The sequence below is a fragment of the Mobula hypostoma genome, chromosome 8 (assembly GCF_963921235.1).
Source record: "Mobula hypostoma chromosome 8, sMobHyp1.1, whole genome shotgun sequence".
NCBI lineage: Eukaryota > Metazoa > Chordata > Chondrichthyes > Myliobatiformes > Myliobatidae > Mobula > Mobula hypostoma.
Window position 1 is genome coordinate 141,189,623 of NC_086104.1, and position 25,738 is coordinate 141,215,360.

Here is a 25,738-nt window from a genome sequence, read left to right on the forward strand (position 1 = left end):
ATCCCTAAATATACCAACATTGCATTTTAATTATTTTGGCCAATCAGAAGCAACTGGAAAGAAATGCCCACCAATCAGCTGTTCTGTCATACCACCAGGGCTACGTGGTAGGGCAATACTAGGCAGTTTCTGGAGTAGGAACATGGTTGGCACAACATTGTGGGCCGAAGGGCCTGTAATGTGCTGTAGATTTCTATGTCCTATTCAGCTGTCCTGTGATACCACCAGAGCTTAAAAGGAGCAGGGGTAGAGGCTCGAGAGTTTTAAAGAGCAGCAGGGATATACAGTGCTGGTAAATGAAGATCAGAAGTCTGGACTTCTGGAAATCAGAAGACACTGACAGCCAGCGGCAGGTTATTAGTACAGCTAAAGATTGTACGATTAAGATAATTAAATCCAGACTGAGCCTGTATCTCTCTGCTTCTTTTAAACTTTCGGGACTCCCGTTCCTTTGAGTCGGACAGTTGCACATCAAGGGAAAGTGGAAAATCACAACAATGCAACTCAGCCTATCAAGCTCCGATGAGGTCCCACAGGGATGCCATCACTTACCTCAGAACCCACAGTGTTGTGGTGTGAACAGTTATCTTCAACTCTAAGGGCTTCTCTAACAATAATTGTTTTCCCTTGGTTGAACCCAAGGAAACTTTGGAAATTGGCTATTTGTGAATCAGCTTATTGTTAGATGCATAGCTTTTGGGCAAATGGCATCTACTTAACTCAATCCTCTGATGTTGGGAAACTATCCACAAAAGCCATTAACATCAGACTCTACTTTCATCAACTGGTTCTAATCTGCAGAAAGCTGTAAACTCAGCCAGCTTCATCGTGGGCACCAGACTCTCCAGCACCCAGGGCATGTTCAAAAGGCAATGCTTCTAAGAGGTGGCATCCATCATTAAGGACCCCCGTCACCTAAGACATGCCCTCTTCTAATTGCGACCATTGAGGAGGTACAGGAGCCTGAAGGCACACACTCAATGATTCAGGAACAGGTTCTTCCCCTCCTCCATCTCCCCCCCCCACCTCTTTTTACAGTACTTAGTTAAACCAATTTTCTTTTTATGTATCCAGTACTTATTGTGATCTATAGTTTTTATTATGTACTGCACTGTACTGCTGCCACAAGACATATGCCCATGATATTAAATCTGATTCAGATTCAGGCCTACCAGATCAGATTGCAAGTGAAAAATTGACCAATCTCATAATTGACCAATCTATGTTGGTCCATTCTTAGATTAGATTCAACTTTATTGTCATTGTACCGAGTGCAGGTACAAAGCCAATGAAATGCAGTTAGCATCTGACCAGAAATGCAAATAGTGTTATTTACAAAATAACTGTGAATAAAAAGTAAGTGCTACAGCACACAAATATGAAAGTACTGAGACAGTACAATATGGGTGCAACACTGCTTAGCACTGTGATGTGAGGTTCAGCAGGGTCACAGCCTCAGGGAAGAAGCTCTTCCTGTGCCTGCTGGTGCGGGAGCGGAGGCTCCTGTAGCGTCTACCGTATGGGAGGAGAGTAAAAAGTCCATGGTTAGGGTGAGATGCATCCGAGATAATGCTTTTCGCCCTGCCCAGGCAGTGTTTATGGTAGATGTTCTCAAAGGTGGGCAATTGGGTGCCAATAATCCGCTGGGCAGTTTTCACCACACGCTGGAGTGCTTTGCAGTCCGATACGGGGCAATTGCCATACCACACTGAGATGTAGTTGGTTAGTATGTTCTCAATGGTACAGCGGTAAAAGTCCATCAGTATCCTGGGACAGAGGTGGGCTTTCTTGATGCTCTGCAGGAAATAAAGGCGCTGATGCGCCTTTTTGATCAGGATGGAGGATCTGATCCAGCATCAAGGACCCCCACCATTCAGGCCACACTCTCTTCTCTGCAGCTTTTCATGTTTCAGTCATTAAGCACTTTCCAGTCTTGATGAAGCTCTCGGCCTGAAACATCGACTCTTTATTCCTGTCCATAGATGCTACCTGACCTGTTGAGTTCCTCCAGCATTTTCAGTGTGTTTCTGGAGATTTTTAAAAATATATTTTACTTCCCCTGTTTAAAAAGTTCTGCAATCTATGTTTGTGACCATGTGATTTGCCTTTCCTTCCCCACCAATCCTTCTGCCGTTTCATGTTTGCTTCCCCTTATGCAAGAGGAGTGTTGCAATAGTTTAAATTGGTATGTAGCTCCCCAAAGACATCATCCTAACAAACACCTCACTGAAGACCATTCTAATATGATGGAGGAATAACAGATTTTAGAAAACTGAGGTACAAGGGGTAGGGAGACATAATAAATAAAGGCATCCGTTAGTCTTGCGAGACCATGGATCTGCACCTGGAAAGTCTTCACTCTCCAGGGCGCAGGCCTGGGCAAGGTTGTATGGAAGACCAGCAGTTGCCCATGCTGCAAGTCTCCCCTCTCCACGACACCAATGTTGTCCAAGGGAGGGGCATTAGGACCCATACAGCTTGGCACCAGTGTCGTCGCAGAGCAATGTGTGATTAAGTGGTCAAGGACACAACACGTTGCCTCGGCTAGGGCTCGAACTCATGACCTTCAGATCGCTAGTCCAGTGCCTTAACCACTTGGCCACGTGCCCAAGGGAGACATGATCCAGGATAAAACACAATTTTATTGAACTGACTTAAGGCGCCACAAACTCCCAAAAGGCAGGAATAGAGGGTAGAAAATCAATGGCCCATAACAGTGTCACAAAATGTTGCATATCCTAGTTGGAACACAATCAAAAGATCAGGATGAAACTGCCTCAAAGAACTTAAAATTCTTTATTGCAAAATATATTACACTACAGCTTGGTAAAACATCAATCTCATCACTTGTTCAGGTGCACAAGGACAACAGGCAGCCTCTTGATTGAAGCATAATGATCAGATTATTGGGCTAGGCTTGGACTTAGCTGCAACAGTTCACGGAAGCCCATTTTCATTTTCTTCATCTACAACCTGTTAAAATATGATAAGTAATTAAACCCCAATGTATCTTAAATTTTTAAAAATTATTTTTCTCATGCCTACTGAGTGGGATTTATCAATGATCAGAATGAAGGTTGAAAGGTCTGAACTTGGGAAATATCACTCCCTATGTGACTCCCTTGTCCATTCGCTGCTCCCCACTGATCTCCCTCCTGGTACTTATCCATGCAAGTGGAAGAAGTGTCACACCTGCTCCTACTCCTCTTCCTTCACTATCATTCAGTGCCCCAAACAGCCATTCCAGATGAGGCGACACGTCACCTGTGAGTCTGTTGGGGTCATATACTATATCCAGTGCTCCCGTTGCGGCCTTCTGTATATCAGTGAGGCCTCACGTAGAATGGGAGATCACTTCGCCGAGCACCTATGCTCCATCTGCTAGAAAAAGCATCATCTCTCGGTGGCCACCCATTTTAATTCTACTCCCAATTCCTATTCTGACATGTCAGTCTACGGCCTCCTCTACCGCTGCAATGAGGCCACACACAGATTGGAGGAGCAACACCTTATATTCCGTCTGGGTTGCCTCCTACCTGATAGCATGAACATCAATTTCTTGAACTTCCGGTAATTGCCTCCCACCCCCCGCTTCACCATTCCCATTTCCCTCTCTTACTTTATCTCCTTACCTGCCCATCACCTCCCTCTGGTGCTTTTTCTTCCATGGAATCTACCCTCTCCTATCAGATTCCGCCTTCTCCAGCCCTTCATCTCTATCACCAATCAACTTCCCAGCTCTTTACTTCACCCCCTCCTCCTCTCCTGGTTTCACATATCACCTACCACCTTGTACTTCTTCCTCTGCTCCTTCCACCTTCTTACTCTGAATTCTCATATTATCATATGAACAAGTTGAATCTTTATTCTTTGCAGCGTAGAAGGTTGAGGGGGGACTTGATAGAGGTGTATAAAATTATGAGGGGGATTGATAGAGTTGATGTGGATAGGCTTTTTCCATTGAGTAGGGGAGATTCAAACAAGAGGACATGAGTTGAGAGTTAAAGGGCAAAAGTTTAGGGGTAACATGAGGGGGAACTTCTTTACTGAGAGAGTGGTGGCTGTGTGGAACGAGCTTCCAGCAGAAGTGGTTGAGGCAGGTTCGATGTTGTCATTTAAAGTTAAATTGGATAGATATATGGACAGGAAAGGAATGGAGGGTTATGGGCTGAGTGCAGGTCGGTGGGACTAGGTGAGAGTAAGAGTTCGGCACGGACTAGAAGGGCCGAGATGGCCTGTTTCCATGCTGTAATTGTTATATGGTTATCATCCAGTCCTGACGAAGGATTTTGGCCTGAAATGTCCATAGATCGCTGCCTAGCCTGCTGAAATCCTCCAGCATTTTGTGTGTGAAGCTCCATTATATCATCTCTCCATCCGCAAACCCAAGTACCTGCAGTGCAGTGACCACAATATTTAACACCTGCAATTATTCAGTAACAGCACGGCCTAGTTTGTAAACTTCATCAGTAAGTACAGCAGCAGGCACAAAAGGACACCCACCCACAAACTCCCTTCCAAGTGATCAAGCACTGACTTAACAACATATTGTTGTTCTTTCATCATCCTGAATCCTGAAACTCCTGACCCCTAAAACACTGTGGCATTACTGCATTTGTTCAAGCTGGGAGCTCAACAGAAGCATCTTGGGGGGGGGGGGGGGTTGTTAAACGCTGATCAGCCAGTAATAAACAAGGAAACATTGTTTCCACCCCACTTAATATGAATTTTTCAGGCCTTCTCATCAGGGACAGCAAGTTTGCACTTCCAGTAGAATTGGCTTTTCTTACCCAAAATATGTGCGAGTCTCAGAGCGAGACTCAATAGATCGACTCTGAGAAGAAAACAATTATCCCGGAACACTAGGTCTAGATTATCTGAGGTTTAAAAAAAAAAGAGATTATCACATTTAAATTTTTAGGGGCATGGAAGGGTTTATGTCACGGTGTCTCTACTCGCTGGGGTTAATTCAATCAAGGGGCTGCAATGTCAGAGTCCCTGCTGTTTAGAACTAGAATACAAAAGTAAGGATGTAATGCTGAGACTTTATAAGACATTAGTCAGACCATGTCTGGAGTATTGCCAGCAGTTTTGGGCCCTCATATCTAAAAGATATGCTGGCATTGGAGAGGGTCCAGAGGAGTTTCAGAATGATCACAGGAATGAAAGGGTTAACGTATAAGGAGCATTTGATGCTTATGGCCTGTACTCACTTGAGTTTAGAAGAATGAGTCATGATCTCATTGAAACCTACACTGAAATACTGTAAGGCCTAGATAAGAGTGGATGTGGAGAAGTAGTGTAAGAGTCTAGGATCAGAGAGCACAGCCTCAGAATACACGGATGTCCCTTTATAACAGGGATGAGGAGGGATTGCTTTAGCCAGAGAATAGGGAATCTGTGGAATTCATTGCCACAAAATAGCTGAGGAGGCCAAGTCACTAAAACGGAGGTTGACAGATTCTTGATTAATAAGGGTGTCAAAGGTTAGAGAGAGAAGGCAGAACAGGGTTGAGGGGGAAAACAAATCATCCATAATTGAATGGTGGAGCCAACACGATGGTGGAGTAGCCTAATTCTGCTTCGACGGTGCCTCTAAAAAGTATTCATGCACCTTGGAAGTTTTCACGTTTTATTTGTTTTACAACATTGAATCACAGTGGATTTAATTTGGCTTTTTTTTGGACACTGATCAATAGAAAAGGACTCTTTCATGTCAAAGTGAAACAGATCTCTACAAAGCGATCAAAATGAATTACATAAAATTAATTCACCCCATTTGTCAGTAGTTAGTAGTGTTACGTACCCCGTAACTGGGTTGCCAAACCAGCAGAAATGGATCACTCAGTTGGAGTCTGGAGTACTAGAACTAAGAAAGTTTTATTAAAGAAACAAGCAACACAGTAATCGAAAGGATAATAAATGCAACAGTTCAGTGATGATAAACACACATGTGCACAGAATTAAGATAACAGCATCAATCAAGCTCTATCGTTGTCTAGGGGTAAATGACCAATTTCAAAATGACTCAAAGTTCAGTCCAGTTTAGTAGTTCAGTTCGCAGTAATCGTTGCCATGGCGGTGGACAACGTGGGGGAAGAGAGACATAGAATAGGAACAACTCATCATTCAGCACAGCTTCACTCACAGACCAGCGAGATGGCTCACAAACAGCATTTGGGCGGGTCCTTGGTGATGTCACCTGAGGTCACCGACTGTGACCCCTCCTCCAGATGCAGTCGATCCTCTGCAGTGAACCCGGCACCCAGGCAAGGGCGGACACACACCGGGTTCCCGCTGATCGTACCTTTTCACCCACTCGTGAGAAGCGTACCGCTTCCAGGGTCTCGTTACCTCGGGTGGCGTGTGTGTCTGTCTTAGCGAACCTGTCCCTTTTTATCCCCCTGCTGGGGTATCGCCTGTCCATCACTTCAAACAGTTCAGGGTTCAAAGGGGGGAGCCGCTCCAGACAGCTCTTCCTCCCACATCCCTTCATTACACATCTCCAGACGCTGCTCCATTGTTCCTTATCTCTCCTTCCCCTGAGGGCAGGTGGCAGACCAACTGCTGATGCCACTGATGCTAGCCCAGGCCAGCAAACATCTTAATTTTATGTGTATTCTCGTAACACTTCCCCCCTTTAAGGATTTTTACCGGGAGGTAAAAATTACAAACATGACTACATTATCTGATACATACACAATATACATCTTTAACAGTTATTTAGCTAATACAGAGAATTTGAAGCTGTCAACACCTTGACAGACAGTCATCACATTTTCTGTTCCTTTTACACGTGTTATTAATAATTCCTTAGACCAGGCTCCAACTCAGCAAACTTCATAGTGGCCAAAAACACTGATGAATTGCGACCAATGTAACCTCTCATTTGGTTTTGTCCCGGACCACAATAACAAGGGTCGTCCCATTCCGACTCAATTTTCTCTCGCAAGGGCTTAGTAGGAGGGGGACGGGTATTGACCGCAGAGTTATTGCAAAACTTCCTGCAGTACCCCACCATCTCCAAAAAGCCTTCTGAGGGCCCTCTTGTCTGTCGGGGTGGGGAGGTCAGCGATAGCCTGCACTGCAGCTTGCATCGCTGCCAGCTGCCCCTGTGTCACCACAATTCCCAGGTAGGCGACTCTCGTGTGGCCGAATTCATTTTTTTCAAGGTTCACTATCAGACTGGCTTCAGACAGCCATGTTAAATTGCCAATACACACCTCTGTGTTCATCAGCCCTTTAGTCACTGAATTACTCGAAAAATATGGGTGTTGTTTACTTGGCTGCCCTATTGTAACAGACATAACCCAACGTCCCAGTTCTTTGCATTTCCTCGGGACAATCAAACACATGGGTGCGAGTCGTTTAATTACTCCTTCGGGGATTAAGGGAGAGACCTTATCAGTAGACCTGGCCAAAACAATAGCCTTCTCCCATCTGACCGATCCCATCCTAATCTTTTCAAAATGGTTTTTTCCTCTTATCAAGGGGCCCCTAGCTTCATTGATTTCCACGCTAACACCGACTAGGTTTGTTAGCATATCAAAAGCCGGTGACCGTCTCAGTTCGCGTCGGTCATGATCAATAACATTTTTCCCCCTGGGCAGCCGGTAACTCTCTTTCATGATTCCACCAACTGTTTCCTCCAGCACCGCAAAATGTCCACCGGGGGGTACCTCGTGGGCCATGTTAAAAACCTCATCCCCATAACTCTTTTGCACCACCCCCCACTCCTCATCTGCGGATACTGTCCTTGATTTCCCTTTCTTCCTTAGCACTTCCTCATCCGCACAATAGCCTACTAGTTCCCTTGTCAAGGCTGTGTCAGAGAGAGCTGTCTCTGCAAAACCCATCAGCCCCTCGCCTCGCTCCTGCGTCTGCACAAATTCTTTCCTGGCTACTGCTACGTCCGTCCCAGCTCCCTCACTACCTCTTATCTCACTACACCCTGTCTCATACAAGGTTGGCAGAAATGTTTCAGCCAAATTCACCATCGCGGGCGGGGCCTCCATGCTGGCAGGCTGACCCGTCAATCTCACGACTGGGAACACGATTCCTCCGGCGATGTCATTACCGAGCAAGACTTCCACGTCTTTCATCGGCAATTCGGACCTCACCCCGATCGTGACTAGTCCAGAGACCAGGTTGCTCTGTAAATGTATCTGGTGCAAAGGGACTGACTCCGTCCCTTTCCCAACACCTTTGACCTCTACCTCCCCAGTCTGGGTCTCTGAGCTAAACTCTAATACACTCTTCAGTATTAGTGACTGACACGCTCCCGTGTCTCTCCAGATCCGCACTGGAACTGGTTTTAACCTCTTTTTCACTGACACCAGTCCGGCCGAGATAAACCTCTCGCGCCCTTCCTGGACTTTTTCAGACCTGTCCTTCCCTAGCGGTTCGCTTAACAGCTCAATACAGCCATTCAAAATTTCCGCTTTTCCTTTCCCCGTCTCCTTCCTTGGGGCAAAGCACCTGGACGCAAAGTGTCCGACTTTCCCACAATTATAACAGACGACCCCAGGAGACTTCCCACCAGACTGCTCCCGGTCTACCTTATCCTTTTCACTAGTCCCCGGCTTACTTTCTGACTTTTCCGGTGGACTCTCCCCGCCGTCCTGACTACCCTTCTGGTAGCCTTTACTCGGGGCAACCTTCATTTTATGCGTCAACGCATACTCATCCGCTAACTTAGCAGTTGCGGCTAACGTGGCTGCCTCTTTCTCATCGAGGTAGGGTCTCATACCCTCAGGGACACAACCTTTAAACTGCTCAATCAGAATCAGTTGCAGCAGTCTGTCATAATCCCCCTCTACCCCCTTCGAGGCGCACCAACGCTCACAATATGTTTGCATCTCACGAGCAAACTCCAAATACGTGCGGTCCCACCGCTTCCTCGCATTCCGGAACCTCTGCCGGTATGCCTCCGGGACCAACTCATAAATCCTGAGGATGGCCTCCTTCACCACCTCATACTTCTGGGCATCTTCCGCGGATAAAGCGGAGTAAGCTTGTTGGGCTTTCCCTTTCAGTACACTCTGAAGTAAGACAACCCACTTATCCCTCGGCCATTCCTGACTTATGGCCACTTTTTCGAAATGGAGAAAGTACCGATCCACATCGGTATCGTCAAATGGGGGAACCAGCCTAACCTCCTGGGTCGCCCGGAACCCTCCACCTTGGTTCGGCACGAGCCCCTGCTCGGCCCTTATCTTTAACTTCTCCAGCTCAAATTCCCTTTCCCTCTGTCTCTCTTCTCTCTCCAACTGTCTGTCCCTCTCTCTCTCTTCTCTCTCCAACTGTCTTTCTCTCTCTTGCCTTTCTACCTCTTTCTCTCTCTCCCGCCTTTCTAACTCTCTCTCTTTCTCCTGCCTTTCTAACTCTCTCTCTTTCTCCTGCCTTTCTAACTCTCTCTCTTCGTGTTCTAACTGCCGTACCCGGAACTCGTGCTCGAGTCTCAGTTTTTCAAGCTGTACCTGTACCGCGTCTCCAGCAGGTTTTTCAATAGACACCACCCCCAGCTCACCTTGGGGAAACACACCTTTAGATACATAGTGCTCTACAATAGCTCTGTGTATCTCCTCTCTCCTCATTGTCGACTTCACCTTGGCAAGATTCACCCGTTTGGCCACAGCTATCAATTCCGATTTCCTGGCATCCTCTAATGCCTCCAAGGTCGGCGCCTTTATAAATTCCTCAACCTCCATTTCTGCTGTTTGTCTTTTCTTTCTTTCGGGAATTTTAACCCAATCAATTTACTCCGTCCCAAATTTAGCGTTCAAAATCGCGGACGAGAACCCCACTTATGTTACGTACCCCGTAACTGGGTTGCCAAACCAGCAGAAATGGATCACTCAGTTGGAGTCTGGAGTACTAGAACTAAGAAAGTTTTATTAAAGAAACAAGCAACACAGTAATCGAAAGGATAATAAATGCAACAGTTCAGTGATGATAAACACACATGTGCACAGAATTAAGATAACAGCATCAATCAAGCTCTATCGTTGTCTAGGGGTAAATGACCAATTTCAAAATGACTCAAAGTTCAGTCCAGTTTAGTAGTTCAGTTCACAGTAATCGTTGCCATGGCGGTGGACAACGTGGGGGAAGAGAGACATAGAATAGGAACAACTCATCATTCAGCACAGCTTCACTCACAGACCAGCGAGATGGCTCACAAACAGCATTTGGGCGGGTCCTTGGTGATGTCACCTGAGGTCACCGACTGTGACCCCTCCTCCAGATGCGGTCGATCCTCTGCAGTGAACCCGGCACCCAGGCAAGGGCGGACACACACCGGGTTCCCGCTGATCGTACCTTTTCACCCACTCGTGAGAAGCGTACCGCTTCCAGGGTCTCGTTACCTCGGGTGGCGTGTGTGTCTGTCTTAGCGAACCTGTCCCTTTTTATCCCCCTGCTGGGGTATCGCCTGTCCATCACTTCAAACAGTTCAGGGTTCAAAGGGGGGAGCCGCTCCAGACAGCTCTTCCTCCCACATCCCTTCATTACACATCTCCAGACGCTGCTCCATTGTTCCTTATCTCTCCTTCCCCTGAGGGCAGGTGGCAGACCAACTGCTGATGCCACTGATGCTAGCCCAGGCCAGCAAACATCTTAATTTTATGTGTATTCTCGTAACAGTAGACACACCTTTGGCAGCGATTACAATCTTGAGTTTGTATGGATAGGTCTCTATCAGCTTTGCACATCAGGACACTGCAATTTTCCCCCATTCTCCTTTATAAAACTGCTCGAGCTCCATCAGATTTTAGGGATTGTGTGTGAACAGCCTTTTTCAAGTCCAACCACAAACTCTCAATTGGATTGACGTCTAGACTGTGACTTGGCCACTCCAGGACATTAACTTTGTAGCTTTTAAGCCATTCCTGTGTAGCTTTGGTTTTATGCTTGGGGTCATTGTCTTGCTGAAATCTTCTCCTACCCAAGTCACAGTTCTCTTGCAGACTGTATCAGGTTTTCCTCCAGGATCTCTTTGTACTTTGTTGTATTCATTTTACCCTCTACCTTCACAAGCCTTCCAGGCCCTGCGGCAGTGAAGCATTCACACAGCATGATGCAGCCACCACCATGCTTCACGGTAGGGATGGTATGTTTTTGATGCGTTTAGTCTGATGGCCAAAGAGCTCAATTTTAGTTTCATCAGCCCATAGAACCTTCTTTCAGCTGACTTCAGAGTCTCCCACATACATGCCTTCTGGCAAACTTGAGCCAAGATTTCATGAGAGTTATTTTTTCCCTATAGTGGCTTTCTCTTTGCCACTCTCCCATAAAGCTCTGACTGGTGAAGCACCTGGGCAACAGTTGTTGTATACACAGTCTCTCCTATCTCAGCCACTGAAGCTTGTGACTCCTCCAGAGTTGTCATAGGTCTCTTGGTGGCCTCCACACTAGTCCCATTCTTGCACGGTCACTCAGTTTTTGAGGACAGCCTGCTCTAGGCAGATTTACAGCTGTGCCATATTCTTTCCATTTCTTGATGATTGACTTAACTGTACTCCAAGGGATATTCAGTGACTAGGAAATTTTCTTGTATCCATCTTCTGACTTGTGCTTTTCAATAACCTTTTCATGGAGTTGCTTGGAGTGTTCTTTTGTCTTCACGGTGTAGTTTTTGCCAGGATACTGACTCACCAGCAATTGGACCTTCCAGATTCAGGTGTATTTTTACTACAATCAATTGAAATACCTTGACTGCACAGGGTGATCTAACTAATTATGTGACATCTAAAACCAATTGGCTACACCAGTGATGATTTGGGTGTCATACACTATTAAAAGGGGTGAATACTTATGCAATCAATTATTTTGAGCTTTTGTAATTAATTTAGATAACTTTATAGAGGTCTGTTTTCACTTTGGCACATTTGTCTTTTTCTGTTGATCAGTGTCAAAAAAAGCCAAATTAAGTCCACTGTGATTCAACGTTGTAAAACAATAAAACATGAAAACTTCCAATGGGGTAAATACTTTTTATAGGTGATGTGTGTCTTATGGACTATAAAACTTTAGAGTGCTTATTCATTCTAAAGTCTGTGAAAGCTCAGAGTATATTCAGAATGAGAATGATAAGTTTTGTAGAACTACAAGAACCAAAGGTTGCTGTGTAGTATCGGATGGTGAAGATTAGGCATGATTTTTCCAAACAGTGGAGCAACTTTTGGTAGCCCTACCACCCAGGTTTTTTGCATGTCCAGATATTCCTTCTCAAGTTGACCCAATTTACAATAATCTGAATCATGTCAGATTGGCTCACTTACCTGCTCAACGCCTTCCACTTCTGGGACATAGAACTGCAACATGTTTTCAATTCCACTCTTCAGTGTGATGATGGAGCTCGGGCAGCTGGTGCAGGAACCCTGCAACATCAGTTTCACGATGCCATTTTCAAACCCTTTGTAAATCACATCACCCCCATCCTCTTGAACAGTGGGCCTGCCAGTTACCATGTTGGGAAAAATGCAGATCAGTTGGTCACTTTAAACCACTGCTGTTGTACTTGCAGTTTATGTCAACTTGTACATCTACAGAATTCTTTTTCTAATACATTATTACTCTATGTGCTTATGTAATATACATACTATGTTTTGAACCTTAGTTTCTGAGGAACATTGTTTCTTTTAGCTGTATACATATCTACATTTCAATTACTATAAACTTGAACACTTCTGGCAAATTTCGATTTCCATTAAAATGAACCAAACCATATTCCACCTTTCTTCGAATAGTTCATTTTCTTGCACATTATTAGCTCTAGTGGTATGTATAGAATCCAACAGCCTCAAGAGACCAGGAGCAATCAATTCTAAACAAAAGAGATTCTGCAGATGCTGGAAATCCTGAGCAATACACACAAAATGCTGGTGGAACTCAGCAGGTCATGTGGAATCTATGAAGGGAAATAAGCAGTTGATGCTTAGTGCCAAGGCTCTTCATTGGGACTGGAAAGGAAGGGAACAGAAGGCAGAATAAGGCGGTGTGGGGAGGGGAGGGAGTACAGGTGAAGGAATCTAACAGGAGAGGACAATGGATCATGGAAGAAAGGAAAGGAAGAGGGGATCCAGAGGGAGATGATGGGTAGGTGAGGAGAAATGATGAGGTGAAAGGGTAACCAAATAGAAAACCAGAAAAGGAGGGATAGAGGTTGCATGAGGCAAAGGACAGAAGAAACTCACTTAGGAGGAGCAATACCTCACATTCTGTCAGGGTAGCTTCCCATCTGATGGCATGAACATTGATTTTCACGAACTTCTGATAATTTCTCCCCCCCTCCTCCTTTCACTGTCCTCTCCTATCAGACTCTTTCTTCAGCAACACACGCAAAATGCTGGAGGAACGCAGCAGGTCATTATGAAAATGAATAAAGAGTCGATGATTCGGGCTGAGACCCTTCATCAGGACTGGAAAGGAAGAGGAAAGCACCAGAATAAAAAGGCGAGGGGGATAGCTAGAAGGTGATAGGTGAAGCCAGGTGGGTAGGAAAGGTAAAGGGCTGGAAAGGAAGAAAGCTGACATGAGAGGAGAGCGGATCACAGGAAAAAGAGGAGGAGGAGGGGACCCAGGGGAAGGTGATAGGCAGGTGAGTAAAGGTAAGAGGCCAGAATGGGAACCTCTTATACCCATTTCCTCCAGGCTTCTTACTTCATCCCCCCTCAACCATCCTCCCACCTTCTCCCTCACAACACCTGCCAGCTTGTACTCCCTCCCTCCCTCCCTCCACTTCTTATTCTGGCTTCGTTCCCAGTCTTAATGAAGGGTCTCAGCCTGAGAAGTTGACTGCTTATATCCCACCACAGATGCTGCCTGATTTGTCAAGTTTCTCCAGCATTTTGTGTTCGTTGATCATGAACAACCAAGCCGTGATCCCTTTGGGCGCTTCCTTCTCTGAGCAGTGGAAAGGGAACTGAGCCCATGGCTGCCATCTAGTGTTTGCATGCTCTTTAACCTCATCGCTTTACCTAGTTTCCTCTCAAATGCACTTTTGCTAGTGAGCTTACTTATGCTTTTGTCACTAACTCCTACACCCTCACCACATTCTGGACAAAGAAGTTTCACAAGAATTCCTTGAAATTATTACTTGACCCCAACTTATTTTTGGCCCTGACTCCAAGCTTCCACATGCAAGTGGAAGCACATATCTACTCTATCAAATCCTTCCATAATTTTAATCAGATCATGAGACATATATAGTTTAGTTCCCAACCCATTCATGATGCAAGTGCTCCAGTTTTTTCTAAGGAATTTGGATATGCTTAGCACAGGAGTGCCATCTTGATAGAATGGCACTAGGATACCAGATTTTCTCTCTTGATATTGCTACCTCAAACAAACAAACCACTGCCAGCACTTGGCGATTTTATAACCGACTTCATGCAAGTCTAATATCAGACAACAGCATACAAACCGCACTAGTTCAGAACATACAGGTTGCTCCTGGGTTAAGAACACCTGGCTTCTGATCACTGCTATATATGAACGAGCTCCCATAATATTTAAATTCCAAAGTGTGACATATGTACATATGGTTGTTCCTATGAAAGCAGAACTAGTTTTTATTCTGGTGCCTTTCAACTTCCTTTAGGAACTGCTGCTTCTTTCTAGGTGAATTACTGTGAATAGCCAACAAGTTCTGGGAAACTACTTCTTCCACCCCCCCCCCAACAGATGTTGTCTGGCCTGCTGAGTTCCTCCAGCATTTTGTGTATGTCGCTCGGATTTCCCGCATCTGCAGATTTTCTCTTGTTTGTGAAGTTCTGGGAAGGCTTCCTTTTAAATACCACTCTCTTTATTATGTGTAGGACCGTACAAGCCATTGGGTATATTTAAGGCAGAGGGTGAGAGATTCTTGATTAGTCAGGGCATGAAGGGAGATGGGAAGAGATCGCAGCTGAGAGGGAATGGTTCACCCATGATGAAATGGCACAGCAGATTCTTCTTCCTTTCTCGTGCCTTTCTTTTTTCCAAGGTGGCTGGAGTCCTGTCGGAGTCCGGGATCTACTGCTGCAGTTCGGACTACAGTTCTCCATGAGTAGTGGGTTCTTGGACTTGCTGTGTGTACTGGTGTTTCAATAGCTCCAGGTGTGGCTTGAAAGACACGTGCCTTCGAGGTGCAGCCCCATAGATGACCTGGTTCCTCGCCAATGTTGATGACTGAAGCGTGGGGGGGGCGACGGAAACATCGAGACAGCAGGCGGGGTGCACTGCTGTCGGGTGAAGGCCCCTGTACTCAAGCTTCTTCTGCTTGGTACTGCGCAAGCACTGCCAGACGGCTGTTATAACGCGCAGTCGGTGTGAACGGCGTGGGAGTTAAATTGTAAAATAAGCTTTTTTGACTAGATCTCCGAAATTGATTTGATTGAGACTATCTTTAAAAATATTAACGTCAGCAATACTGCGCAGGTCTGGCGGCAGAAGATTCCACTCTCTTGTTGATCTTGGGTAGAGGGAGTACTGGTAGCAAATCTTACTGAATAAAGGAGTTTCCAATATGTAAGGTCCAGTTTGCTGTCGAGTTGAACTGACCCTGTGACGAATTTGGATGTTTGATAAAGTGATGTTGTGAACTTCTTTGAAAATGAAAATTAACCGTAGTTCAATACGTCTGTTTTCAAGTGGTTCCCATTGAAGAGAGCATGTTGGTGACACTGGATTTCCTGCGGTAATCGTTTAACACAAAGCGAGCAGCACAGTGTTGGATTTTTTCGATGGACTTCTTATTGTTAGTTTGTTGGGTTCCCGTCTCTCTCTCTCTCTCTCTGATGGTGAGTGACAGCCTGTCGGTCCTCGAGTCAGAGGACTCGGAAAAACGTAGAAGATTGTAACATTGAAACAGAGAGCTGCTGGTCTCCCACTCCCATTCCGGGAGCAATCTCTCTCTCCCTCACTAGTGAGGGAAAGCCTGTTGGAGACACCAAAAAGTGTTGGGGTAGACTTTAGTTTCTGATGGACTCTAGATCGAGGTCTCCTTGTGGGCTTTTGCTATCATTTGTATGGTTGGGGGGGTGGGTTCAGTGCTTCTGCCGGTACAAGTGGAGGGAGGAGGAGGGTCAATGCTTCTGCTGCTCTTTGTGTGTGGGAGGAGGGAAAGGAGAGCTTTGGGATTCTAATGTTTCTGTCATTCATTCTTCAGGTTTTTTTTCCCTGTTTCACGCTTGTCTGTGAAGAGCAAGATTCAGGTTGTATACTGTATACATTCTCTGATATTAAATTGAACCTAATGGCCTAATTCTACTTCTATATTCTAAGGCTTTATGGTCTTATGTTATAACTCCATTGCATATAATCTCAATGCAATTGATGGAATCATCAATCAATTCACAAATCTGTTTTTAAAATGATTTGAAAAATGTTGTTAATCTTCTTCCAACATATTAGAGGCATTTTTGATCCATTTCAACTAATATGATAGGCCAATTTTACATTCCACCCTGGTACTCTCAGGGTGTGCAACAATGGGTTTTATTAAAGAGTAGTCAAGGTACTGATTAAATAACATAATGAAACAAATGTTTGCATTTTTATAGATTTTCATAAACTTAGAACATACAAAATTATTACAGGCGAAGTCACATTTGAAATATAATCTCACTTGAAATAAGAGGAAACAGGAGATCTAATTGTGAGCAGCAAGCTCCCAAGAACAGCAACAACCTGAAGACCGTGAGAAAGTAGATTTTGGCTTGATATCTCATGGAAAACAGAGCATACACAATAGCAATTCCTTCAGTATTGCACAAAGATCTCAAGCTAAGTTTTGGTGCTCAACTCTGCCATTCTTCATTGCAGGAATCAAATCTGCCTATTATATCCTGCCAAAATCGAAAGAAACAAACCCTCGTTTTAGACTCCCGTGGCTATTGAGGGATTCCTTCCACTGCTTCTTGATTGTGATGACATATTCCCTCGTCACTGAATGATTTTCACCTCAAAAGCTGATCATGTACATAAGGCCAGGCAGCATCTCTAGGAAGAGGTACAGTCGACGTTTCGGGCTGAGACCCTTCGTCAGGACTAACTGAAGGAGGAGTGAGTAAGGGATTTGAAAGTGGGAGGGGGAGGGGGAGATGCAAAATGATAGGAGAAGACAGGAGGGGGAGGGATGGAGCCAAGAGCTGGACAGGTGATTGGCAAAGGGATATGAGAGGATCATGGGACAGGAGGCCCAGGGAGAAGGAAAAGGGGGGGGGGGGAGGAACCAGAGGATGGGCAAGGGGTATAGTCAGAGGGACAGAGGGAGAAAAAGGTGAGAGAGAGAAAGAATGTGTGTATATAAATAAATAATGGATGGGGTACGAGGGGGAGTTGGGGCATTAGCAGAAGTTAGAGAAGTCAGTGTTCATGCCATCAGGTTGGAGGCTACCCAGACGGAATATAAGGTGTTATTCCTCCAACCTGAGAGTGGCTTCATCTTTACAGTAGAGGAGGCTGTGGCTAGACATATCAGAGTGTGGAATTAAAATGTGTGGTCACTGGGAGATCCTGCTTTCTCTAGCGGACAAGAGCATAGGTGTTCAGCAAAACGTCGACTGTACCTCTTCTTAGAGATGCTGCCTGGCCTGCTGCGTTCACCAGCAACTTTGATGTGTGTTGCTTGAATTTCCAGCATCTGCAGAATTCCTCATGTTCATGTACATAACAGTTTGTTGGAAAAAAGATTCTCTTGAACTTTCATTTTTCTTGACCAATTCAACGACTGAGATCTGAACTACTCGACATGAGGAGACCACCAGAGTAAGGCAATTCACAGGCCACCCAAAGATGACTTGGAAGAGAAAAATCTTTTTCATGAAGGGGAAAAAGGCCCACCATAGCGTGAAAAGACCATGTTCAGCATTTAGCAGGCCTTCATGGAGAAATTACATTAATACATGGTGATTAACTTGCTCATTCATACAGCAACTCTTTCTGTCAGAATTCCACTGGTACTCACCGAATCCTGGTGTCCAACAATTCTTTAATTATGGCCACAACTTCATCATCTTCCTCTGAAGGAGCTAAAAGCACAGGGTTCATCCACTCAGTGGTGAGCAATACAAATCACTTTAAAAAAAATTGTGGTCAGTTGCATATTTTAACTATGACATGATTATGTCCATAAAGGAGGTATGCAGCTGACAGCTGCAGTCACTGGGTATCCAACTGGCAGGCGACCTGGTCCGCAACATCTAAAACACTATGTTTACCTTCATGATCTAAAACAGTCACAGATGTTAATTATCAGCCTCAAAATCCATGGTGGATCATGTGCTAAAGCCCGAAGGAGAGAGCGCAAAGAATAGTGTGGGCGAGGAAGGCAAATTCAGTCCTGGGGAGAGGGAGGTGTGTGGAGCATGAAGCAAGTGGTCAGGAGCATCTGCTTGTGTGCAAGGGTGAGAGGGAGTATGCCATGTCCTCAGCCGGAAACACCTGCATTGGGCACACAGCCTGAAGCACTTTGCCAACAAAGAAGGCAATGGGAAGCCAAATTAGATGACTAATTTAGTTATTCCATTAATGGTGCAGAGATGCCTTCAAGTCTTCAATTTCTCACTGGCAAGCAACATCCTGTTTTTACAGTGACAGACAGTGCTCTATGTATTTCACTGAGGGTTTCACTCCTCATCCAGCCCGTCTCCAACACTTCAGTAGAGCTGCTTTATCTGACGTGACAGGGGCAGTGAGTTCAGTGACAAAGCCACGAAGGCATTCCTCCCACAACCCAACTTTTTTTTTTAAGATTATGAGAACAGTCAGTCCTCTTTTATTGTCATTTATAAATGCATACATGCATTAAGAAATGATACAATGTTTCTCTGGAGTGATATCACAGAAAACAGGACAAACCAAAGACTAACACTGACAGAACCACATAATTATAACATACAGTTACAGCAGTGCAAAGCAATACCATAATTTGATAAAGAGCAAACCATGGGCGTGATAAATAAAGTCTCAAAAGTCCCCGAGTTGATCGACTCCCAAGTCCCCGATAGCAGGCGGCAAAAGGGAGAAACTCTCTGCCATAAACCTCCAGGCACCGTCAACTTGCCGATGCCTTGGAAGCAGCCGACCACAGCCGACACTGAGTCCATCCGTCCGAAAACTTCGAGCTTCTGACCAGCCTCTCCGATACAGCCTCCCGAGCACCATCCTCTGCTGAGTGCCTTCGACCTCGCCCCGGCCGCTGAAGCACGCAAAGCCGAGGATTTCGGGGCCTTCTGCTCCGGAGATTCTGGTTACCACACAGTAGCAGCGGCAGCGAAGCGGGCATTTCAGAAGTTTTCCAGATGTTCCTCCATACTCTCACGTCCGTCTCCATCAAATCAGAAATGTGCACGGTCTCCTACTTGACAGATAACAGACATCACCACCGAAGTGGCCGTGTGCGCTGCCGTTGCGCCGCCATCTTCTCCTCCTCCTGAACTTAACACCCATTCAGGGAAATAAGGTTCTCTTCTCAGGACAGAAAACCCAATTAAAAGTGAAAAGAACAGATACAATGGATTACTTATAGAAGGGAAGTGGGGTGGCAGGATGGAGATGTCTCTACCAAAGGAGTTTTAAGGCCCACCTTCCCTCCACTAGACTGCAGGTCACCTCTGGGCAGGGCGTAGCACCTGCTTAGCCACCCCGATCAGGGTCACATGAAGCCACGGGAGCAGGTGGTGGATGGTCTTATGAGCCGCTGGTTCAGAGCACAAGTTCTGGTTATGCGACCATTGACGCCATTATTGGAGAGCATCGATAATGGCTGGGGTCACCCGTCTTGTACAGACACTGCCCAGAAGAGGGCAATGGAAAACCACTTCTGTCGAAACATTTGCCAAGAATAAACATAGTTGTGGATAGAGAAATGAATAAGAACAACAGCGCAAAGGGGGTTCTCAGACTAGAGACAGATGGAAGACCATGATTTTCCACGTCATACAACACAGTACATAACAATGATGATGATGCTTAAATTTACAGCGCTGTTGTGCGTAGCTATTATCCATGATTCCTCTCCCAAAGTGGAACTTGTATTAATTTTATACCACTGGATATATGTCCTCAAGGAAGAGATGTAGAAGTAGAGGTTAATACAACTGCAATAGTTGGGGGAAGTTGTTAAAACAAAGACTATTGATGAGGCACGGTAGTGTAGCAGTAAGTGCAATGACTTTACAGCGATCAGCAAACGGGGTTCAATTCGCCCCGCTATCTGACTGCGCCAGTTCTCCCATGACTGCGCGAGTTTCTCCGGGTGCTTCGGCTTCCTCCCACATTCCAAAGATGTACGGATTGGGTTAGTAAGCTGCAGACATGCTCTGCTGGCACCGGAAGCGTGGCAACATTTGCAGCCTGCCCCCAGCACGATCCTCGCTGATTAGATTTGACACAAACAATGCACATGACTGTATGTTCCAACATACATGTGACAAATGAAGCTAATCTTCTAAATCTTTCCTTCGGAGAGCGCTACTCAAGGAATTGCTATATATTTTTTTTTAAAGGTCTGGGCGATGCTTCCCGATTGATCAGCAGACGCACCCACCTGTATCGGAAGGCAGATCTTCACTTGTCACTACAGGAAGACCCGAGGCAAAGAAATCCATGATGGTGGCATAGACATCAGGTTTGAGGAGCTTCCACTGCACGTCGTCACCTGTCTGGAGATATACAGAATAGAATTTTACAGGACTGCTGTCTGTACCATCGGACCTGCATCAGCTCTTTGCTTGTTCTTCTCTCCAAGTTTGCTGTTTTCCCCATCTTGAATTATGTACCCGATCTCCTTTAAAGCAAAGCTACTGATGGATCAGCTTTGCTGACCCTTTCTAAGCTGTATCATAGAGTCAGGGAATCACACATACTGGAAACAGGTCCCACTACGTCTGCACCAACCATCAAGCACCCAGTTAGACATCCCATTTTATTTCTCCCACATTCAACTGCACATCTACTCACCAGGGGGCAACTTACAGAGGCTATTTAACCTGCTAACATGCACATCTTTGGGATGTGGGAGGGAATCAGAGCACCTCGAGGAAACCCAAGCACAGAGAGAGCATGCAAACTCCACACAGACAGCACTGGAGGGTCTGGGTTCGACCCACTTCAATGGAGCTGTGATGCAGTAGCTCAATGAGCTGCACCACTATGCTGCCCACATCTGTCTCTTTTGCCAATCACCTTGATCTTTTATTAGCCAGTCCAATGGAAAATGTCTTATTATTTAATCTTTCAACTCACTTTGTGATTTTATCAAATATCCCCAGGTTTTTCTTTGCTTTTTCTACACTGGAAGGTGGCAGCACACTTCATTCTTACCTTGGTGATGGTGATGAAGTCAGGCCCAAAGAAAACTCCCTTCACTCCATCGATTCTGAACAGCCGCCTGGCAAATATAATGGAAGGCCTTCACTTAAGGTAGCAGAATTACTTTCTCTATTGCCTTGTGTTTTCCTGTAACCAGCTCTCTGCAAGTTCAATATTTCATCAATTCTGGCCTCTTGCCCATCCTCCCCACAAAATCCAACCAACTTTATCACATTCCAATGCATTCCCTCCCTCTCCTTCTTTATCTTTCTCCCTTCTGAAATAACCTTTAAAAGGAACAATTCCAGACCATCCCTCTCCAATGGTTTCAATGACCATTTGAGTCTCCATCCAGTTCTGTATGTGGTGATTTACTCAGTTAAAGGTGCTTTGCAAAATGCAAATTACCAACCTTTACTGGAAAAACTAAATACATTACTCCTTTCCCACCTCCTCTCACAACCATCGTCAAACCAATGCAAATCTCTTTATTAACAAAACTGAGAGTGATCAAAATAACAGTCTCTCCCTTAAGATCAGACAAAGGGGCTGCCATTTAAATTTCTGCATAATATCTCTGACCACTGGTCCAGTATCAATCAAAGCAGATCAGTAACTGTTCCTGAATCTCAGTTTCTCAAACTCTTGAACCAACCCCAGGCCAACTGGACCTTCTCAATCCTGCGGTCCCATCATAAGACTACAAGATCATAGATACAGGAGCAGAATCAGGCCATTCAGCCCATCAAGTATACTTCGCCATACCACCTTGGCCAATTTACTATTCCTCTCAACCCCATGCTCCTGCCTTTGCCCCATAACCTTTCAAGCCCTTACTATCAAGAAGCTAACAACCTCTGCTTTGAATATACCCAATGGCCTCCACAGCCTCTGTGTCATCAATGACCAGTCTATAACACAATTCTCCCACTGCAAAATATAAGCAGAGGGAAGAGGTTATTTGACCCCTCAGGCCTTCCCCCCTCCACATCAACTTTCCCCAAATCTAAAAGAGACTCGGTGATAAGAGCAACACTGAGGTGGAGAATTCCAAACATTCAGCTGGCTGCCTGAATAAATTTCTCCTCGTCTCAATCCCTAATGGTTGGATATTTATACATAGAACAGTACAGCACAGGAATAGGCCCTTCAGCCCACTATGTTGTACTGAACCAACTAAAAAGTAAATCAAATACCCCCAAAACTAATCCCTCCTATGTAAACAAAGTCCATTCCTCTCCATCTTCCTCATATTTATGTGCCTATCTAAACATTTATTAAAAGCCTCTAATGTACTTGTCTCTACCACCATACCAGTATCTTGAGATCCAAATTTCTTGATCTGTATTTTATAGCCAGAGACACAAAGCCCCTCAATATTTCCCAAGTCAATCTTTTGTTGAAACATCTCATGAACATCTCTCCTCAGTCACAGAATACTTTACTTGGGAGTATTCGGTTCAGTTCTGGTTGCCTCATTATAAGAATAACGTAGAAGCTTTATTGAGGGCACAAAGGAGATTTACTGGGATTCTGCATGGATTAGAGAGCATATCTTATGAGAACAGGTTGAGCGAGCGAGGGCTTTTCTCTTTGGAGTTGAGGAAAATGAATGGTGAATTGATACAGGTGAATAGATCAAGTGGATAGCCAGAGACTTTTTCCTGGGTTAGAAATGACTAATACCAGGGGGCATAATTTTAAGGTGACTGGAGGAAAGTATTGGGGAGATGTCAGAAGTAGTTTTTTTTTCCTCCCACATAGAGAGTGGTGAGTGTGTGGAACGCCCTGTCAGGGGTGTTGCTGGCAAGAAAATAAATCTCAGTGTTGTATATGGTGACTCTGAACTTTGGTTGAAGCAGATACATTCAGGAGATTTAAGAGATTCAGGTCAGCACATGGATGAAATAAAACTGGAGGGCTATGAGGGAGGAATTTAGCTTAGAGTAGTTTAAAAGGTCCGTACAACATCGTGCGTCAAAGGGACTATACTGCACTGTAGTGCTCTATGTTCAAATTCAGTGCAGGAAGGGCAATCTGGTCCATTGCACCTGTGCTGGCTGTTTTGGGGACCATTTTGATTTCCCTTTCTTCTGCTCTTTCCCCTTCTCAGAGCAATTTATTTCTCAAAAGATTATATCTTCCTTCCTTTCCCTCCCCACCTTTTCATTCTGGCATCCTCCCCCTTCCTTTCCAGTCCTGAAGAAGGGTCTCAGCCCGAAATGTCGACTGCTCACTCATTTCCATCGATGCTGCCTGACCTGCAAAATTCCTCCAGCATTTTGTGTGTATTGCCTCAAAAGCTAATTGTCTAAACACATGGAATGTCACCATCCTATCAAGCAGCACATTCTGAATATATTGTGTAAATGAGCATCATGCTTTCACTTTTCAATACTTGGCAATTGCCCAAAGTCTGATTAATCAACTCTCCAGCCACTAAAAATATTTACTCCACAGTAACGCCTGAGGGTTTTGAAAACCTCTACCTGATCACCTCTAAAACAGAACATCACCAGCTTTGCCCCTCTACCTGAAATCCTACGATGAAGAATTATTGTCATGGTTATGTAGCCTCTATACCCTTCTCAAATCCACACAGACCAAACCTTCCCTCCCCCACTACATTGCTAAAACAAAGGGAATTAAGTTACAGAAAGATTAACAAATATGGTGAGGATTGTGGGACAAATTTCTGTCATTTCGCCATGCTGAGGTTTTCCTGACAAAAATGCAATGTCTTTTTTGGTTGACTGATTCACCAGTTGCAGGCCATGCCTTAAAGCTCATAGACCACATCCTTTTGTACAACATCAAAGGAACTGCTACCCGGATAAGAACACAGGAGGAGCTCAGGATTTCAATCAGATTTGAAAATAATATCTCATGTTTAAATATACATGAACACTAGGAAAACACACTAAATGCTGGAGGAACCCAGCAGGTCAGGCTGCATCTATGGAGAATAAACAGCCTAGAACAAGGTATTATATCACCCACCCTTAGATTACAGCACTGAATTCACAGCCCATCTCTAATCTTGGAGCAAGCAAGGTTCACGTTCATTCTTCTGACTCAAGGGTATAACTCCTTCCAGCTCGGAAAATGACTGCCTCTATTCTCTCCTGAACTATCTTCACCTCCACACGTTTTCCCTTCAACTGTCTTAGACTGACGAAGGTGAAGAGCCGCACCTGGCCAATGGGGAGCAAGAGGCACTGCGGGGCGCAGAGAAATCCATGGTTCCCGTTTCCAGCACTGGACAGCCAGGGATAAACTTCAAGCTGTTTGGGTTTGGCGTGTCCTGGGTTTGAATAAACATACCCCTTGCTAAAAAAAAAAGACAACAAGACAATCGGTTAACACCAGCAAGACCTGCTGATTTACCCACTTCGAACATCGTTTTCCCTTCTCACTGAACACAGGGACCATAATGGTATTAAATGGCACAAAGCAGTACTGCAGAGCACACAGGAAAAAATATTTATGTTAGAATAATAGTTATACAGCTTAGAAACTGGTCTTTTGCCTCAAATTGTCCATGCCAACCAACTTGTCTTTCCCATTTTCCTGCATTTGTCCCATTCCTCTCTAAACCAGGGGTTCCCAACCGGTTTTATGCTATGGACCAATGCTATTAAGCAAGAGGTCCATGGACCCCAGGCTGGGAACCTCTGCTCTAACCCTTTGCCGTCCATAACTTCTAAATGGAGCAACTGATCCTGCCTCTACAGCTTCCTTTGACAGCTCATTCCACACACCTACCAGAAGTACTTTTTACATTCCTCTGGGCCAGCCCCAAATGTTTCACTCCCAAGTAGTTGAGGCGTAGTCACTACTGTATTATACAAGATGCAGCAGACTATTGTGTACTTTGATAATTATATAATGATATGTGTTATATGATGATAAGCAAGGTGTGGATGCCTTGGAAGCAGGCAGTAATTTCCTGTTTGTTTTGAAAGCGTGCCAGTGGTATTTTTTTCAATACTCACTTAACTGTACCTACGGGGCCTGGCTTTAATGTCTCACTTGAAAGACAATGCCATTAACAGTGTAAACCTTTGTGCCAACTTTAGTTTTCCTGCTCAAATCTCTGGATGCTAATGCCAAATTCTTCTTGCCAACTAAAATCCACATCCTGGATCAGTGCTGAAGTTGTAGGTTTTCACAAATAAAACAGTAGAGGGATTTTAAGTTTAAGGGAAAACCGTAACGACTCCTTTATGGCCCACCAAATGCAGAACATAAAGCACGGTAAAAAACTTCATGTGGGAAGCGCAGAATCAAATATCGCTGTGATGATTGTACGTTCTAGTATCAATTGTTTGGCGACAATAAAGTATAAAGTATGTCTTCACATCTGACCAGCCTCTTAAAGTGAACCCCAACTCGATGTCGGCGGTTGTGAATTGTGCATGTTTCCACGCATTACATTACC

At 44.9% G+C, this 25,738-nt stretch overlaps 1 protein-coding gene across 2 annotated transcripts in view; it reads right to left on the bottom strand.

The window, feature by feature from the left end:
* Positions 1–2,796: 2,796 nt before the first annotated feature.
* The window catches only part of nfu1 (NFU1 iron-sulfur cluster scaffold homolog (S. cerevisiae)), a 38,732-nt gene continuing 15,790 nt past the window's right edge, over positions 2,797–25,738 (bottom strand). Inside the window, exons 3-8 of one of the 2 annotated variants that reach the window (XM_063055311.1) lie at positions 24,492–24,627; positions 21,310–21,376; positions 20,534–20,648; positions 17,951–18,014; positions 12,282–12,456; positions 2,797–2,973 (exon numbers count right to left, since the gene is read on the bottom strand). In XM_063055311.1, coding sequence (XP_062911381.1) covers positions 2,938–2,973; positions 12,282–12,456; positions 17,951–18,014; positions 20,534–20,648; positions 21,310–21,376; positions 24,492–24,627 — 593 coding nt within the window. In that variant the 3' untranslated portion in view covers positions 2,797–2,937. The remainder of the gene's footprint in view (positions 2,974–12,281; positions 12,457–17,950; positions 18,015–20,533; positions 20,649–21,309; positions 21,377–24,491; positions 24,628–25,738) is intronic. The other variant, XM_063055312.1, reaches the window with a different exon arrangement.